The 20773-nt window shown below is 37.0% G+C and overlaps 1 protein-coding gene across 2 annotated transcripts in view; it reads right to left on the bottom strand.

Moving 5' to 3' along the window:
- zdhhc1 (zinc finger DHHC-type containing 1) overlaps positions 1-20773 on the bottom strand; it is a 47491-nt gene that overhangs the window by 15970 nt on the left and 10748 nt on the right. For both annotated transcript variants that reach the window (XM_052028674.1, XM_052028675.1), the window contains exons 3-8: positions 19460-19635; positions 17465-17566; positions 13974-14098; positions 6208-6363; positions 4130-4239; positions 1157-1227 (exon numbers count right to left, since the gene is read on the bottom strand). In XM_052028674.1, coding sequence (XP_051884634.1) covers positions 1157-1227; positions 4130-4239; positions 6208-6363; positions 13974-14098; positions 17465-17566; positions 19460-19635 — 740 coding nt within the window. The remainder of the gene's footprint in view (positions 1-1156; positions 1228-4129; positions 4240-6207; positions 6364-13973; positions 14099-17464; positions 17567-19459; positions 19636-20773) is intronic.

Raw genomic sequence — 20773 nt, 5'->3', positions numbered from 1 at the left:
ATCTATAGTTATGAGACAGACTATTTTCAGTGCAGTAGCTTGGGGAGATTTAATTGAGATACATAGAACTATGAGAGGCCTAGGCAGGGTGAGTAGGAATGACCTATTCCCCTTTGATGAAAGGTTGACAACCGGGGGGGGATAGATTTTTGAATTGGTAGGATATGGGAGTGAGGTATGTACTATTTCACCAAACTGCATAAAGAGTCTGAAACTCACTGCCTGAAAGAATAGAGAGGTCAGAAAACCCCATCACAATAAAAGGCAGTTGAACGAACACTTCAACAGCCATAACTATTAAGGTTGCAGGCTGAGAGGTGGGAAGTGGGAGTAACCCAAGGAGCTCCATTAGAATGGGGTCCATTCCATAATTCCATTTTCCCAATTGCTTGACTCCATCATATCTGCTCTGAGACACTACCTTGCACACCAGCATTTCTGATTTACCTTCTTTTTTTCCTCAACCCTTGATTTCCCCATCACCATAGTTGATTGGCTCTCAACCTTGAATGTTCCATTTCTTGCACCAGCTCCCACTCTCTTCCTTTCACCCTGAATAAGGATAGGAAACCCCATACCCTCATGTTCCAATGAAGAGTCTCAGTCCTGAAGCGTTTCCTGGTTCTCTTTCCCACAGATGCTGCTTGATTTTCTGAGTGTTTACAGCATTTTCTGTTCTCTGAATTTCCAACAACTGTATTTTTTGTTCTGATTTTCATATCCAAAGTTCTTGCACTCAAAGTAATGTCTAGGATCCATACAATCTAAGAGTGAGAGGCATTGATGGAATGCCCATGGCAGGCAGGGTATTGTGACTTCCGAAGGGTCACAATACCCTCCTATGCATTGACACTGTAAACTACATCTACCACAATGGCTCACTTGACCACATACAACCTCCCAGTCAGATTAATTTTGAATCTTTAAATATATAGAGAATATTAACGCTACTAATAATTTTTCTGTTATCTTTTATCCAATTCCTCTTTCTGAATTGCAATCTCATGATAAATTAATTTGAATTAATTTGATTAAACATTGCAATTTACATCATGTTATTTCATATACTTGTTATAGCATTTCTACTAAAATAGTTAGGACTTAACTTCAGGTGCTGAGAAAAGTTAGAATGAGGACTTATTCCTTTGTAACTGACCCAGTTAATGAGGTGGCTTCAAAGTGAATTCCATTATTAGTGTATCCAAAAGATCTTGTGCTTTCTATATTCTGGAAAAAATAGAGATAATACCATTTGAGCTTCTGCTTCTTTAATGCAATCTTCACCAAAGGCATGCTTCTTTCAAAGTGACCCAGGCAGAAACACATTCTTGTAATTAAGCTTTTCTCTAATGGTCTCTTAGGATGGAAGCAAAGCTTTTTATCAGTACAGTTATATGTTCATGAATATACCACTAAAAGGTAAAATGGCAGAATTTCAGTTTCTTTCAAAGTTTGATGATCAACATACTGCTAGGAATGGTACAGATTAGTAAGGTCACAGGCCAACCCTGCTGAGCTCATACAAACTGCCATTCACAAGAAGCTCTGCTGGAAGGTGCACATGCTTGGATAGCAGAGGCTGGGTGTAACTTGTCTAGGTTTAAGAATATTTGCCCTTAGAACTGAATTCCCACCAGAGTCATTATCTTTAGGAAAAGAACAAATGCTTAAATAATTTGTCCAATTGCAAAAGCTGTACTGGAACATAAATGACAATATTTGAAAAATAAATATCAAGTTCAGAACCAATAACTGTTACATCTATGACCAGCAACTGCATAAAAATTACAGAATTTTATTTCAGCCAATGATATTGCTTCCTTAGTTGGAGATAACTACTTTTATTCTGTTTCACCTCCCTTGGTCACTTCCTCCAAGAAGCTTATCCAATTTACTTTTAAACTGAGGTACAGATTGTACCAGAGAAACTTTCTTATTTTGCCTTATTTTGTAGAAAGATGCTTTCTTATTTTGCCTTTAAATGGTTGAACTCTAATTTTAAAATTGTCCTTTTATTCTTAAGTCCTCAACCAACTTTGCCTCTACTAACACCTTAAGCAGATTGCCTGTTATACTGTATTCAAGAAATACAAAAGTAACTATTCGCAGATAGACATCCTTGTCTTAAGCAGATCCATTTCAGATTTTATCTATTTGCAAATTCATCTTTAATATGTTCGCCAACCTCAACCCTTGACTATACCATTTAGGGCATACTTCCTGTCCCTGTCTCTTCTTAAATTGCATTGAATTTCTCGCACTGAACTACATTTGCCATCTATTCTTTTAACTTGTATATAAACTTCTGGAGTCTTTCTCATTTTGAAAGACTTTTTTAAGTGGTTATTAATAAACTTTATTATCTTCCATTGCGCCAATATTCAAAAAACAAAATAAGTCCCAGCATTGATACTGTGGGACACCAATAGACACATTATGCAAATCTAAAAAGCAATTTACCCAGATATTTTTCCTCAAGTCCACACATATCTATTATATAGTACCTTATCAACTGCCTTTTGAAACTTGACATAAGTTCATGTTCTTTTCTTCACAAAATATAATTAGTTAAACATCACCACTGACCAGATTTGATCAGCTGGTGCCATTTGCACAAATTCTTGAACTTGTCCAACCATAAGTGAGGAGAAACTAACTGACCTATTATTTTCTCATTATCTATTTCCTATTTCTTGATTAAAATTTTTAACGTGGTTAACATTTCTCACCCTCCGGTCTTTGAAAACATTTTTATACTTAAAGTAATTTTAGAAAAATTATGGTTAGTGGTCTTTTTATCTCTTCTGTCCACAAAAAACCAAGACAATAATATGGTGCAATACTGGAGGAGGTGGTGTCATTTGGGTGAGGTATGGTATGCCTGCTTGCAAGTACATACAAAAGATACCATGAAACTATCTTTAAGATGACAATAGAAATTCTCTCAGGTATAAAGAGAATTCCTCTGTTTGTTCCTCAGTCAACATCACTTAAATCGATTATTCGACCACTATCTTATTGCTGAATCATTGCTGTGTAAAAAAACTTGTCACATTAATCTTCATTAAGTTTCCCCACCACCCCCCCCCTCACCTTAAAGCTATGCCTATTAGTATTTGACATTTCCACCCTGGGAAACAGATTCTGACTATCTACACTGTCTATGCCTCACTATGTTATATTGGTAATCGATTTATTATTGTCACATGTATCAAGATACAGTGAAAAGCATGCCATCCAGACATTCCATCCAGACAGTATACTTCAATCAGGTTGCCCCTCAGCCTCCAACGCTCCAAAATAAACAATCCAAGTTTGTCCAACCTCTCCTTATAGATTATCTCTCTAATCCAGGCAACATCCTGGTGAACCTCATCTGCACCCTGTCCAAAGCCTCCACATCCTTCCCGCAATGAGGCAACCAACTGCACACAATACTCCAAATGTGGCCTAACCAAAGTTTTATACAGCTGCAACATTACTTCTCAACTTTTATACTCAACACCACAACTGATGAAGGTGAGTATGTCATACCTACTTTACCACCCTACTTGCTTGTGGTGCCACTTTCAGGGAACTATGGACTTGCATCCCAAGATCCCTCTGTATATCAATGCTGTTAAGGGTCCTTCTATTTTACTGTATACTTTCCTCTTACATTTCACCTTCCAAAGTGCAACACCTCCCACTTGTCCGGATTAAACTCCACTTGCCATTTCTTTGCCCACATTTCTGTATCCTTCGACAACCTTCCTCACTACCCATAACTGTAGCACAGTTGTACAACATGTTTTGTACAACTGTAGCATGATGACCCAATGTTTTGTACACCTCCACATTTTACCATTTCTTTCTTTTACACAGATTTTGCCTAGGCTACTTATCTACTGATTTCCAACCCTTAACATTATTTTATTAGCTAGAATCTATTAACTTCTATTTATTCTTACAAACAAAAGTCTTCCCACTGCTGCCACTCCTTCATAATTTACAACCCATTATTCATCCACTTGCAATATTTTAATCAGCTTAACATGAGAAAATAAGCAAAATTTTCTGAACAGGCACAGGACAGTATCCAAAATTATAAAATGCATGCATCATCTATAGAAAACTGACACCTTGCTACCTGAATAGATCTCGATGGCAATTCTTCTACATCATCTATGGGTGAGACTTTTGACATTCGCCGTTGACGCTGGCGTACTATATATTCATAAGTGCTTAGTCGGTTCCACACTGTCAGGAAAAGAACATATCCCAGTTATGTGCCACCTGCAATTTCAACACTGAATCTCTTGGAAGATGAGCAATGCTAATAAAATTCATTGCTGATGTTAGTGATAGCTTTGGACATGAATGAAAAATCTAATTTATAAGTAAAATGTGTTAAGGCAGTAAACTGAAAAATATCTGCAAAGTGCCTTACAAGCTCTTGATAATTTACAAAGAAAATCAACATTTGTTCTTTGTACAAAATACTATTAGACCCTACTTTTATCAAGGAAACTTTGTGAAGTTCATCTGATGAATGCTAAAAGGTTCATTTTGCTTCTACATGAAATATCAGTGGTTTTGGATGCATGCACTACTTTCACATTCATTCATAAAGCCTCATTTTTGAATTGCCAAGCAAACTGCTTCCATACAAAAACTTCATTAGAAGGAATATTACAAAGATATTTTCCAATTATATGCTTGTGCCTGGATTATTGGCACACATGCAGTACACCTTGGAGAAAAAAAGGTAACCCTGGCCATAATTTAATGGACAGAAAAATCACAGGCAAAACATATGAGCCATCAGTAAGACTTCTTTTGCACATATGTACCATCTTTTACAGCCTCAGGCCATAACTTGAAGCCAGTGAAGTACTTCTGGAATGCAGTAACTGTGGTAATTATAGAAATACAAGTTTTATTTCAGAAGGGTTATTAGTTCAAACCTCTTCAACCTCACTGCAAGATTGAAGTGCTTTATCTGCTGAGGGAGTGTTTTGCATGATATATTAAATCAAGGTCAGCTCTGCCTGCTGTGCAGGTCATGAAAGATTCCATGGGACTAATCAAATTGATTGCCATTCCTAACTGGTACTCCTGTGACCCACACTGGAAACTGCTTCATGGTAGACATTAGGATTCAACTCTGTTGAGAGGTCCCTCAAAGGAAACCGCCTGTCAACATTTATCAATTGGGCTCTGGTTTGTAAAGGGTAACTGACATCACAAAACCATTTTCCAGAATGACTTACCTACAGATATTGCTGAAAGATATTTTTCCACTTTGCTTAGTTGTAAAAGTCTTCAATTCAGAACACATTTTACCTCTCGGCATCATTTTATACATTACTATTTATAGTGTTTGGTGATTATATTTAGATTTCTATAATAAATTAATTTCTGTATTTAAAAAAAATCAATCTCAGAATGTGCACCTTGCTAATAAGGATGGCATTAATTGGCCTTGAAGTCTGAATACAACCAAGAGCAGTAAAAGAATGGGACATAAAAGTGATCTGCCAATCAATTGAACATGAATGAAAAGAGTAAAGGCCAATTCTACTTATTTTTATTTCCACATTCTTGAATCTGTTTCAAATTTTTAAACTGCCCTGATTGAATCATAATTCATATTGTCTGCATTTGTCCAGGCATCAGACTCCTGGATTAGTAGTCCAATTAACTGTTACATTATGCTGCCCACAGGGTGAGTCTTACAAAATATCTGTCTTCCCTTCAATTAGCACATGAAGATAAATACGAGGGAATATAAGCTTTGAAGTCTGCACTGTCTGGTTCCCTTGAAACAATATAGAAGTGGTAAAAATAAAATTGTTTAGCAGCATACTGCAACTGACAACTTCACAAGGAACAGTCCAGGACTAACTACTCTTTTAAATGAATTACTCTTCTGGTAAAGTCAGATCAGTCTGCTCTACTGTGGTAAAGGCTTTAATTTCAATGCCATATGCTAAGCCTATTTTGTATGGTCTGTCATACTTTCTATGACCTGTCAAAGTAGATGCTTAACTAATTTGTAGTAGAGATTTGATCAAGTTCAACATTTAAGCAATCATTCAATTATAACAGAATCTTTAACACATAATTTAAAGTTCAACAGGTCTAATTTCCTTAAAAAAAAGCAGTATACAAGTGGTGAATCTGACTGACGAAAAGATTCGAGCAGACATTTTGTATATTACTTACAGAGGTAGAAATGGAAGCACAGAAGTTGGCCCAAAAGTACTACTGCAGTCAGACTTAGTCCGTTGGTGATCACAGTGATAGTAAGAATAGCAGCTGTGGTAGTATGAACAGGAAGATGTGGCAAAAATGCAAGCCAGGTCTTTGTGTCGTTTATGACTGTTGGAATTAAGAGTATAATGTTTTAATTGGATTTAATCTCCACCAGTTCTCTCCCCATCTGCCCTTGTTTTCATGGTTCCAGGTATAATTCAAGATGAGAGCCTGTTTAAAACTTCATTTATTGTGGGATAAATTTGAAAAATTAAAAATATGCAATGAAGCTGCCAATCAAACTGAATTTTTAAATCAGCAGCTCATGAATACAGGTGACCCCCACATTATGGGAAGGAAGGGGGATTGCATTCCTAGGAAATGGTCTGCATGACTATTTTACGTAACATGAAACCGCATTATCTGCAGATGCATCAAAAAATGAAAGGTGAAAAATATTTGTGTTTATTTATTTACTTTTCTTTCCCCATGTAAATTTCATAAGAGCAAATTTTTACTCCGCGTATCAGAATTTGTGGTAATGTTTATGAATTCTGTAAGGGAGGATTTCCATTACCCAAACTGCCCTAACATGTGGGTCCCCTGTATTGAGCTCCAATGCACTCATTCTGTGTGTTAACATAATGGTCTGAATTTAGAGTCACCAACAACAGTGCTCACTGCTGACCTCAAAGAAATATTCTCATAAAGATCCCATAGCGAGAATTTCCTCTCTTTTGACATGTACAGGCGACCTCTCGCATCATGGTCGTTTGGGTTACAGAAATTCACTCTTACTGAATTCACAAATCATACCCAAAAATTTGAGATGTAGAATAAAGTTTGCTCATATGGAATTTATGTTGGAAAAAAATAAACACAAAATGCAAAATAAACCACAAATTTTGTCGTTTTTTCTTTTTAGTCACTCAATACAGTTGGGCAATAAGATTTGGATATGATGTCACCACATAGGTTGCGTTGGCAGTTATGACCGAGTTCCTCCAGTAAGAGGACATGGGAACAGACATCACAGAGTGCAGCGCTGTCGAGCCCTTGATCTGCGAGGCATTTTCCCTGATGTGCTGCATTGTGGGAAGCTGCAGTAGCCATGACCAACTCCTTAAAGTACTCCCTCAGCCTTTACTACACTTGCACTAAGTCACCGCACTTTAACCCATTACCCTCCTGATCTCCCTCTACACATTTTTCTCCCATGAACCCCCTCCACCAATTTTTGGATTCCATCCCTTTCCCTGATATCCCCATTTCCTGAACCCTTTCCTAATGCACGGACCTTGTGTGTCAGGGAAAATGCCTCACAGACAAACAGTGCAGCAGCACTACACTCTGAGATGTCTCTTCACACCTTCACGTCCTTGGACTGGAGAGGGCGCAGCAAAGGAGGGCCTTGGCTGTGACTGCCAATCCACTCGAAGTGGTGACTCATGTCCAAATCTTATTGCCCCACAGCAGAGTGACTAAAAAGAAAAATTGACAATATTTGTTGCTTCTTTCACACAAGCCTGCTCCATCCCGAGTCTAATGTTGGCCTCAGCTAATAAATAACAGCGGTGGGTCACTTTGTATTCGCCGATAAAATGGCTTAAAATGGCTTATCCTGTAGGAATGCATCTCCATTTCTAACATGGGATTCATTGGGCAAAGGGCTTTTGCATTACAAAAACTGCGACTGCTTTCGAGGAATGCAATCCCTCTGAAAGGTGGGGGTCGCCTGTATTGCTGTCAGGTCTCATTTCAAGATGACCCCAAATGTTCAGCAACTGTGATGTTGTCTAGTTGGCTGAACTGCCAATCACATTAAACAATTTTCAAACACATCAAACCAGGAAGGAATAAAAATGGAGCTTTAGAAATGTTATGTTAAGCTCTAAATAAAGGTTGGCACATGCAAATTATTAAGGTGAAAGCTGAAATATCAAATAAACAACTTTATAAAACATCAAAAATATTAAATTCCTTAGATTTTGAAATATTTCCATGATAGAGTGAAAATACTTCAAATTAATTAAAATATTTCAAATTTGTTATTTTTGAGCCAGAGGACTGTGGTCATGGTTTAGTGTACCATTAAGAAATTCATAGAGCTTTTGCAAAAAACCATAATGCTTTCAGGATATCTTAAAGCAGGACTAGTTTGATAACAGTATAAATTTATATCAGTTCATACAATTTCCTTTGATTCTTTTGGAGATGGAGAGCAGAATCACTGACATTTCCGTGTAGCATTTTTAATTAAGGAATATCAGATATGATATTAATATCAAAGAGCAATGGCAGCAAACAGCAGTTGTTTCTTCTATTTAAAAATCCATGCTACTGACAAAACATGAGAATTAAAAAAAACTCTGAAAGATCCCTATGAATATAATGGACATTACAGATGCTTCAACCATAATCTTTCAAAGTCCTCTTGATTCAGAAACCATTCTTTAGATTGGACAATTTGTGCATGTTATTCCACTATTTAAAGAAAAGGCAAGCTTGGGAAACCAGGGGATAGACCAATTTGTCCAACATCCCTTTTTAGGAAATCATTAGAATCCATCATTAAATACAGAGCAACTAAAAGCCTTGAAAATAGTTAGTTAATCAGAAAGAAACAGGACAGATTTGTGAAGGGCACATTAAAGGACGACCAACTTGATTTAATTTTTTTTTTAAGAACTGACTAAAATAGTAGGTAGGAGCCTCTAATCTGAAAAACAAGCCTCTGCTAACACCTCTAGCTCCTACCACCAAGCCAATTTTGTATCCAATATGATCCCTCTGGATCCCATATGACTGAACCTTCTGGATCAGCCTACCACAAGGGACCTTGTCAAAGGGCTTGCTGAAGTCCATGCAGACAACATCTACCACCCCGCTCTCATCAATCCTCTTGGTCACCTCTTCAGATTCGCAAGACATGATTTCCCATGAACAAAGCCCTGCTGACTAACCTTAATTAGTCCTTGTCTTTCCAAGTGCAGGTAGATCCTCTCTCTCAGAATCCCTCCAGTAACTTTCCCACCACTGATCTTAGGCTCACCGGCCTATAGTTTCCCGACTTGTCCTTGTAGCACTTCTTAAGTAAAGGCATATCATTAGCCATTCTCTGGTTTTCCAGTACCTCACCCATGGTAATGATGATACAAACATTTCACCAGGGCCCAAGCAATTTCTTCCCTGGCTTCCCACAATGTCCAAGGATACACTTGATCAGGCCCCAGGGATTTATCCACCTTTATGTGCCCTAAGACTGCCAGCACCTCTTTTGTAATCTGGATATCTTTCAGACATCACTGTTCTCTTCCCTAAATTCCCTAGCTTTCATGACCTTCTCTGCTGTATAGATGAGAAATATTCATTTTAGACCTTGATCATTTCCTGTAGCTCCACACATAGACAACCACATTGAACCTTAAGGGTTCTCCCTAAGTTACCCTTTTGCTTTTAATATAAAATCTTTCAGGATTCTCCTTTACTTCGTCTGCCAAAGCTATCTCATGTCCTCTTTTTGCCCTCCTGATTTCCCCCTTATGTACACTCCAACATCCCCTATGCTCCTCAAGGGATTCGCTTGACCTCAGCTGCCTGGATCTGTTATGCCTCCTTTTTTCCTGACCAGAGCCTCAATACCCCTCATCAATCAGGGTTCCCTAATACTGCCAGCCTTGCCCTTCACTCTGACAGGAACATGTTGGCCTCAAACTCTCCCTACCTCACTGTTAAAAGCATCCCACTTGCCAAACGTCTCTTTACCTGCTAACAGCCTCTCCCAGTCAACCTATGCAACTTCCTTTCTAATGCCATCAAAATGAGCTTTGACCCAATTTAGGACTAACTTGTGGATCAGTCTTATCTTTTTCCATAACTATTCTAAAACTAATTTCTTAGCTCTAGAATAATTATGGAAAAAGATAAGTCTGATCACGTGTCCCAAAATGCTGCCCAACTGACACTTCAGCCACTTGCCCAGCCTCATTTCCCAATAGGAGATCAAGTGTTGCCCGTTATCCCGTTGGGCCATCTAGATATTGATTGAGAGAACTTTCCTGGACACACTTAACATATTCTGCCCCATCCAATTCCTTAGCACTGTGGTAGCCCCAGTCAATATTAGGGAAGTTAAAATCACCTACAATTACAAGCCTATTATTCTGAGAATTTCTCAACATATTTGCTCCTCTAATTCCTGCTGACTAATGAGGGCCTACAGTACAATCTCAGCAAAATGATCACCCCCTTCTTATTTCTAAGTTCTACCCATATAGTCTCACTGCACAATCCCCCAGGAATAACCTCTCTAACTACTTGTGTAATGTTCTCCCTAATCAAAAACGCAACCGCCCCTCCTCTCTAACATGGATTAAATGTCAAGTACAAATGCAGAAAACAACCACAATGGCTAAATTAACAGTACTAGGGTACAAAGGGGAAAAGTTTACACTGCAGCTATTTGAAGTCCTGTCTAGACCACGTCAGGAGTGCTGCAAGCAGTTCACCTTAGGAAGGATTCATTGGCCTTTGAAGGTTTTGAATTTTAAAACTTAAATTAAGAGGAGTTATTACTCAAGAACTAGAAGAATGGCAGTTTATACTATTTGCCCCTTTGAGTTAGCTTGACCATTCAATATCAAGATCATCATTTACCTCAACATCATTTTCCCCATACAATCCCCATAAATCCCCTTATTCTATGAATTTCAGACTTGAATGCACTCAATGACTGAACATTCTTGGCCCTTGGAAATAGATAATTCCAATGATTCACAACTTTCTTTGCATAGACATTTATTGTCATTACTGCCCTAAATGACAAACCCACGATCCTATGTCTATACTTCCCTGACTTTGGAATCTCTGCACTGCAAAAGCAGCCCCTTCCCATGAACTCTGAGAACCTTTCTCAAAATCTAGTGTTTCAATGATGTCAGCTCACATTCTTCTAATCTTCCTTGAAAATGGACCCATCACTGGGAAAAAAAACTCTTGCCCTAGGAATCAATCTTCCAAACTTAAATTGCACCAATTCTACAGATAACTTTCCATAGGAATGGAGACTGAAACTGTACATAGTATGTCAGGTGTGGCCCGCACAAAAGGTCCTGTAATAAGTAACAACTGTAAGATATCCTTACTTCTGTCCAACCCCTTTACAATAAAGGCCAAAGCACAATTTGCCCTACTAACAGCTTGATGCACCTTCATATTTACTCCCTACTTTTCACAAACCCGCACACCAAAACCCCACTAAATAATCATGTTTGTAATTTACCTGCAATGGCAAGAAAAGTAGCATATTTGTGGGTATAATAGTGTAATGTTTAGTTTACTGGACATGCAAGCATAGTTCTGGACCAGTAAGCTACAGACATAAATTAAATAATTAAATAAATAAACAGAAGTCAAAAATAATTTGTCTCAATATTGATAATTATGAAGCAAAAAACAAACTGCTGGAGGAACTCAGTGGGTCAGGCAGCATCTGTAGAGAGAAGTGGACAGTCGACATTTCCTGTCGAGACCCTTCATCTGGACAGTAATTATGAAACTACTGGATTGTCAGTAAAATCTGTCTGGTTCACGAATGCTCTTCAGGGAAGGAAATCTATTATCCTAACCATTCTGGCCTATATGGGACTCTAGACCTACCAATCTGACTAACTCTTAAATGCCTCCTCAATTTAGGAGCAATTGGGGATGGAAAATAAATGCCAGCCTTGTCAGAGACATCCAATCCTGTGCATGGATAATTTAAGAAAAAAATCCTGCATTATATATCTTCTAGTCTCCTCTTGTCTCGTTTACAACTCTTTACAGACTCGAAGCTTTCTTCATGCTTGATTTCCCACCCAGTTTTCTATCATCCCCGACAATTCATTGATATCAATTGTAACAGCTGAGGGCCTGGTACTGATCCCTCTTGCATCTCATGAGTCACCACCTGCCAACCTGAAAATGGCTCATAGTCCTATTCAGTTTTCCCTCTCTCTTAACCAATCCTCTGTCCCTAATACTAGTATATTAATCACAATTCTGCAGGTCCTTACATAAGGTAATAACCTTTGGTGAAGTTCCTTACCAAATAACTTTTGAAAATTCAGGTGTACCGCATCCACTGATTTTCCCTTATCCAGCTTGCTGCTTAAATTCTCAAATTATTCAATTAGGTAAGTCCAATGCAATTTCTTTTGTGTTAAACTGTACCAATTCTGCCTAAATTGTTTAATGATTAGCAGTGGTAGAATTGCAATGTATGTTCCAGATCTAGGGAATTTTAGAAAATCATCAGCTACAAAATTTACAATCCAGGGACATGGCTATTAAAGTCCAGTGCATTTGTCAGCTCTTAGTCCCCATAATTTTTCCAGTACTTTCTTTTTAGTAATAATTACTTTCAGTTTTACACTATTAGTATTTTCTTTCTTCACTCTTTCTGCTACACATATTACCTTTCCTATAGATACAAAATCTGTTTAATTCTTCAGCATCTTCTTTATTCTCCATTATAATTTCTCTTCCCTATCCCTCTGAGGAAGCCACATATATTTTGCTATACACTTTTTTTATTGTTGACACTCAGTTTTGTATTTCTTGCTAAATTTAGTTCATTTCTTCCACAAAACAGGTTGCATTCCCTGGAATTTAGAAGAGGAGGGGGTAATTTGATCAAAGTTATTATGGCAAATGAAATAGGTGGTTGCAGAGAAATGATCAGGCAAATCTTAGACTTGAACAAATAATTTAGTCTTATGCAAAGTTCAAATGAAAGGGTATCAACATAAAATGTCAACTCAGTTTCTCTCTCTATAGATACCGCCTAACTTGCTGAATATTTAAAGTATTTCTTGTTTTTCCCAGCAAGAGGAAAGATAGGAAACACATCTACATGTAGAGTGTGGTAGGAATTTGGAACATGCTTCTGCAAACTTCTGCGATTAATAGTAGGGCAAATGTTAATTTGAATTTGAGATTGATATTTAACCAAAGATATTTAGAGACTTGGGAAAATGTAATTATGTCATCCTAAAAGATCAGCATTAAGTAATGGGGACTGGCCTGAGGAGCTAAACAGACAATTCCTCTTCTCTTATGTCATGAAGAAACTCAAACGGCACAAGAAATCAGTCTCTCAAAGAGAATGATCAGCAAAAACCCAATATTTATGGTAAAAGCAGATTTTATAAATATCTGTTTGCAGTAAATATATGTATTCTATGTAATGTGTATATTCATGACACTGCAAATAAATAAATATTTTGTAAATCCATCATGTATATTGAATATTAAACACTAAGTGCAATACCTTGAGACTACCTTTCCTGTATGCATGATTTTTAAACAAAAAGCATTTTCTTTTGGGCATCCTATGTTATTACTAAATATTGAAATGAAATTCTTAATGGGGAAATTGAAATCATCTCTGGCAAATTCACTAATATGAGCCAATGGAACTGCAGTGTCTTTATACATGGTCTTGGGATCCTAGCAATGGGAAGAAAGCAATAAATCATACAACTCTATTCATAAACATAATTGAGTCACTCAAGTAAACATACAAGAAAAAGACAGAAAATGGAAGAAAAAGATTCAAAATAGAAGTGACTCCTGAAAGAGTTCTCACATTATTCAGACAGTTAATTAAAACAGGTAGCAAAATAACTTATAGTTGTACAAAGCATCAGGGACATCACATTGTTGGAAATTAAAATTCAGCAAGGTAAACTTACGTGCAAATTTTGGGTTGCTCCGAAGCAGATTTGCATCCGCAGAGTATCCAATTAACACAAAGGTTGAAATGGAGACAATTACCAGAGCACCAAGGAGAGCAGAGATAATAGAGCTCAGGAAGTACCTACATAAGAAAGAAAATTAAAAATAACACTGCATAATATGAAGTATATGAGTATTCAACAATGTATGCTGTAAAGACCAGTGCTCTGAAACTGTTACAATTGTTAACTCTTCTATTCATCAGAACAACTTTATTGTGGTTTCTCGCTGTCAAAGAGTAGAATTAACTGATGTGGTACATAGGGATGGCTGAGCATTATTAGCAAAGATTAAAGAAGTATGAACTTTCTCTTCAATATCCTACAGTAAGAAAAATATAAGCAAATAATGTGAATAACACATTATTTAAAAGAAAGGGCCCGACTCAACACAGAATTACTGAATTTCCTTGCAACCAGTCAACATATAAACCAGTATCCTCAGAATAGATGGTATGGAATGCTCACAGGTTGCATCTGACTTTTGCAGCCATGCGGCTAGCAAAGTCCAGGCCCTGCAGCCACAAGTATTCTCCAGGCAGTGCAAACTGAGGCCTGGCTCATTGATTGCCCTGATATCCTTTTAATATTTATGCTGTCAGGATGCCCTTTCTACTCTTTTTAAATGCTTCTGATGATCACAGAAATTAAAATCATGGAAATACATAAATAATTAAAATAAATAAAAAACACAAACTTGAAAAAATACATTTACAGTCATAAAGAGATACAGCACAGAAACAGGCTCTTTGACCAGCAGATCTGCACCATCAACCACAAATTAAAATTAATCCTGCAATAATCCCACTTTTATTCTCCCCACATACTCACCAACTCCCCCCAGATTGTACCCCTCACCTATACATTATGGGCAATTTACAGCAGCTAATTGACCCATCAACAAACACATCTTTGGGACGTGGGAGGAAATTGGAACACCCTGACGAAACCCATGCAGTCACAGGGAGAAAGTGCAAACTCCACACAGACGCACCCGAGGTTAGGATTGAATCCAGGTCTCTGGCACTGTGAGGCAGCAGCTTCACTCACCAAACCACTATGCCACTGGTAGAGCTGCTGCTTCACAGTGCCAGCATGTTAGGGCAAATATAATGTGTATCCGACCTCTCACCATATAAAGATTAGAAACCATCTGTAGACTCAGCGCTGAGTTCAGGATCACAGTAGGAGGTCATATCCACTGGCATCTGATCTCCAACTCATTCCACATTTCTGCACTGCAGTGTGCAGGAGCGAATGTTTGGAACATGCATGGAGCTGTCAGCCAGCCATGAAGGCTGATGTGGCTGAATATCTACAGACTACTGAATTATTATAGGGAAGCCTTCGACTATCTTCAATTGGCAGAACTATTTTTCAGCAACTGTTGCAGCATGAAATTTCAGCCAGCAGATCTCGTTAGTGAGCTATACACATTTATCCATCCATGAAATGAGACAGCCTCTAGTAGAAATAGAAAATTGCAAATTCTACAGCAATTTTCAGATATCAAAGTCATGCAACTATAATGGTGGCGTCGGGAATTTTTTTTGCAGTACTTAGAGTTAAGAAGTTTGTTTTCAAAGTACCCACATTATTAGTACACTTTCTCTTGGCATTTAGGAGAACAAAATATGGCACCCTATGATAGAAACAACACTGTATTTCTGTCATAGAGTGCCATATTTTGCACCCTCAATGGCAAGGATGCTGAACAATAGAATTGAACACACACTTCCAAAGCAAAATTTCTGAACTGATTCAATACCATGGCATAATTTTTAAATGTCAGGTTATCGCCCATTTGAAATATTTTTTACACAATGTCAGTGAACATCACAAGTAGTGTAATAATCACTTTCTAACATTACTTTCAGCAACTGTGATGGGTGCTGAGTGTCTGGATGCTCGAGACTCAAGTCTCAAGACAGTGTGGAAAGAAAACAGCAACTCAGCTCTTAATCACACATGATCATGATTAATAGATTTAATATGTAAAGAGACAAATAAAAATACCCAAAACCAAAGAAAGACTTTTTCTGATATTCAGAGGAAGCAGCGAGATGCCTATGGTAATGTAGTAACTGAAAAAGAGCTTAAGGAGACCAGAGCTGCGCAGGTCTCACACAGATGAGATTGGATCCCCTGCTGGAAAACTTAAGAACAATCTGAGACCAAACAGCTGCCCTTGGCCCGAGTTTTCCTGGTACAGGCAGTTCCCGGGTTATCTATGGGTTCCATTCCTGAGAAATGTCCATGAGCCGATTTCTCCTTAAGTCAGAAACCTGTGTTTTCTATTGCAACCTATGTTGTATCATACACTTGCTATAATTCTTTCATTTCATCAAATATTCACCCAAACACTACCCATAATTAAAGTAATAGAATACATACTCTATCCAGTCATTAGTGAATGCCATGAAACATTTTATTTTTAATAAAAACATGTGAAAAATGCTTTAAATACATGTGCAAGAATTTGCATAATTTTGGATTTACACAAGTCAGGTCATTTGTAACCCAAGGGAGCCCCGTGCATATAATATGGTCAAAGAAGTTTGGAACACCTTCAAAGAAGGTACAATGTATCAAAATTAGGGAAACTGTCACGGAGGAATGACCTGGGAACTGGAGCAAAGGCTGAGATGGTGTCAGCTTAATCAGTAAAAGCAAAATGACACCCATGAATTATTACAAAATAAAATGGTATTCTTGTACCACAATCAAACAGGAGGTTAAATGTCCTGCTCTCATGGTACCCACAGATCAGATCTCCAAAACAAAGAGGCAATCATTTTCTAGCTCTGCTTTTTCAATATTTATCAACAAAGAGTCCAATGCATAGTGAACATTACATTGTCTATCATAGGAAAATTACCTTCTACATTACGTTTCTGTGCACCCTCAAAACAACCATTTAAAAAATGTCAAGATGCAAAGTACAGTTATATGTTTTTGAACATACTGTGGAGATGTGCTTGGAACCCAACACTCCAAAGAGTGAAGGAAACTGGCACCAGAGAGTCCAACAACACAAGACTAGTTTAAACCACCTGCATCTTACGGAATGAAAACCTTAACAGATGTACTGAAATAAAGTTCAATGCAATTGAATGCTAGGAACTAGACCAAACCTTCTAAACATTCACACCACTTAATACATCAGGACCATTAATACATCATTACCACCAAATGACTAGCACGCATGAGACTTATATTTACTGGTCAGGTTCTGGTCGTAAAATTTAAGTACTTTAGCTTGGTCTGGGTTTGGAATGGTTCTGGTTGGACTGAATTTCAATTTAATGATATTAAAACCCAACCCAACCACAGCCTCGAATCAGATATATGGCTGTTATACAGTTAAATTTAGTTTTTGTTCCAGACAAGCACATTAGAAATTAGCTATATTATTTTTATTAATACAAACACATGAAAGTCAGACTTACCAGTAATTCCTGCCTCCTACACAATTGTTGAGCCATTTACAATGATGATCAAATACAGCTACACACTTGTTACACCGACTGCAGTGCTTGGACTTTAAACCTCTGTGAAACAGATATAATAAAATCTATCATTAACTATGATCCAAAAATTATGATAGATGTGAAAAAATAAATACCTCTTTACTTTTTCCACAAAAGAGGAATATAGGCTCCTAGTGTGCTTCTAAGTTGGTCAAAATAGAAACAAATTACACTAACATAGCATCACTAATGCAGTGAAAATAACCTACAACAAATTGCAGCGTATTCTAAAACAAAATCTGTAGCCAAACAACATGTAGGGAAGTTAGGACTGATGAACAAAGTTTTAAGGAGTGCCTTTTCAAGAGCACAGATTGGGATATTCATAGGAAGGCGTACTGTACAAACAGAAAAATGGGCAATGAAGTAACACAAATGCACCTGCAATTTCCTCCATACTTCCTTTCTCTCCTATCCCTTCCCCACCACCCCACCCCACCCCACCCCACCCCCCCCCCCCCACACACACACACTTCTATTGACATGGGGAACAAAATCTGCAAAACTGATTATGTAATAAATTATAAATATCTGGGAGTCATAACAGTAAGTGGACTGAAAAGTCCAAATGACGTCAAAGAATGAATAGCTGCAGCCCGGCACTAGGCTTTCTTCAGCAAGTTTCCTTCATTCTGAAAAATTGAAAAATTATTTTAAGATATATTAAGGCCACAATATTTCATTTCCCTGTTTAACTTTCCGCATCCTTAAAAGGCAATTACCGTATTTGTTTTATTGCCATTAATTGGATAGGGTACTTGAAACATTTCACTCTACACCTCTGCTGACTGCTTTATTGATGTAATATTTTAAATTTTTTGCCTCACATCTAACATTCTCCTCCTTCAGACCGGAATCCATTGCTTGACTGTCAAAATTAAGTTAACTACCAGTGAATCAAAGGGAACCATAACTCAGCAAACAATACGGTATCAATGAAGCTTTTACAATTTGTAATACTATGTAAATACGATCGGAATTTAAATGCAACTTCTGCACCAATCTCATGCATCAGTCCAACACAAATGTATTTACATAAATTGAGTCATAGAAAGACAATTTGACTCTAAGGGTGGGCAATTATGGGTAAAAACTTACAAAATAAACTATTAAATGCTGAAAATAAATGCATTACTTTGTATAGTTAAATGAGATTGTGTAATTGTACTAAAATTTTATAGCTTACACATTATAGGCATGCTGACAAGGGAAATGAATTCAATAATACTGACAAGTTCAACACCAACAACTCTTGTGTAGTCATTTTCTCAACAGCTATATTGCAAACGAATTTCTTTGCCAATATATTATAGGGATATATGAAACTGTCTTATTACGTGTATTTCTGAAATGTTCAATAGATAATACAGTACTGTTAATGTGCAGTTTTATTCAGAATGTACTGAAAATCATATTTTCTAAAAAGCTTACTTAGCATTTGCATATTTTTCTTCAATATCAAAATTGACTGTGGTAAACCTGCAGTGTAGTGAACTTGGGTTGCTTAGGAGCAGTTGCAATAACAATTTCATCACTGCAAAGTTTTTCAATCAATTTGACAACTCTACTGCAATAATTTGCAATTACTATAAAGGTATAAAATAATTTCACCTGTTGGAGCCCAATACTGTTAATAATAATGGCTAACTGTAAAGAATACAGATTCAGTTGAAATTGTCCAATTAAATCTGAATTCAGTTTGGACAATTTCAATTAAATCTGCACTGGGTAATATACATGACTTTGTATTATTATAATGGCTTAGGCCATCATAAGGAACCAAAGAAATATGGTCAGAGGTAGGATATAACGTCCCTCAAGCCTGCTCCGACTATCAAAAGAACTTAGATGATCCTCTACTTTGTATATTTTTCAGCTCTAAGCAATAAAAGCATTATTCTGTCCAGCACTTACACATCAACTTCACAAAGAAAGCAGTGACGATTTTCGATAACATGTTTATGTCTGCTGCGGTCAAACACTGTACGTGTTTTCTTATAGCTCTTGGCTCGAACATTATCATCAGCTGGGTCGATGCTGGCTGCAATCAGGTGAAAAACCACGTGGCAAGTAAACACAATACCAAACCACTAAAAAGGGTTAAGGTTAAAAAGTTCCGAATATTATGGATGACATATTGTAAAACTTTACATATAAGTTTTAAAACTGTGATATAAAACTATACATGAAAAAGCTAAATAACTACCTAGAATTTTATAGCTGATGGTATCAAACACAGTACTTTTGTACACACATTAAGACACACATTATTCAAACCAGCCATCTCAGCTTTGATCCGATTCAAATATTTTGCATTATTGCTACAAAGCTGAAAATTAACACATACGATCACCCAAGTAAAATAATATAATAAATTTTATTCACACCAAAATTTCTTAGAATTACATAAGTGAATAATTCTGAAATGCATGCATGAATTTTGGAAAAAATGGCTAATGAAGTTCTTCCAAGATGGCAAAATCATCAGGCTGCATGTGTTAAACTCTGCTCCACTAATTCACTTTGTTATTCACATTATTAGTTATGTTTTCATGAGATTTTACATGCCATATAAAGATTTCATCTCCAGAAAACAGTAATCTAGGTGAGTGCAATGTAATCTCGAGTAAATTTATGTACATTATCATTTAAGTGATTAAGCTACTATATGCACCTGCTTTAGCTGTTTATCTAAGAAGCGAATGCAAAGACTTGAAACAAACTTGGTACATGAAAATCCTCTGAATGTACAGGAGTATGGTAGTTTTTTTCTTCGTGATTAACGTTCAGATTTTATTGCCATAATTCCTTCATTTCAATTGCATAAATTAGTTGGATGTTTAGAGAAAAACAATGATCCTGTTGAGAACCCTAATTTGTTAAGGGTACAATAATTTGCAGCTCTATTAACAAAAAGCACAGGAAAATTATTAAAGATGATGACAATGAATGCACTGGCTGTCATCTTCCAAAATTTCAATGATTCTCGATCAGTTTCCACAGATTGGAATATAGGAAATGTGACCCCACTATTTAAGAAAGAAGGGAGAGAGAAAACAAGGAACTGTGGACCACTTAGCCTGAGATCAGTTGTATGGAGGATGCTGGAATCTATTACTAAGGAAGTGGCAATAGAGTGCAAAAAAAAACAGGATTGTGTAGTGTCAATATGATTTTCTTTTACAAAGAAAGCCTTTACAGTCAGTTTAACTTTCTTCTTGAATCACT

This window comes from Pristis pectinata, chromosome 13, assembly GCF_009764475.1.
Source record: "Pristis pectinata isolate sPriPec2 chromosome 13, sPriPec2.1.pri, whole genome shotgun sequence".
NCBI classification, from domain to species: domain Eukaryota; kingdom Metazoa; phylum Chordata; class Chondrichthyes; order Rhinopristiformes; family Pristidae; genus Pristis; species Pristis pectinata.
Note: the sequence above shows the minus strand (reverse complement) of the source record. Positions and strands in the feature narration are given on the sequence as shown.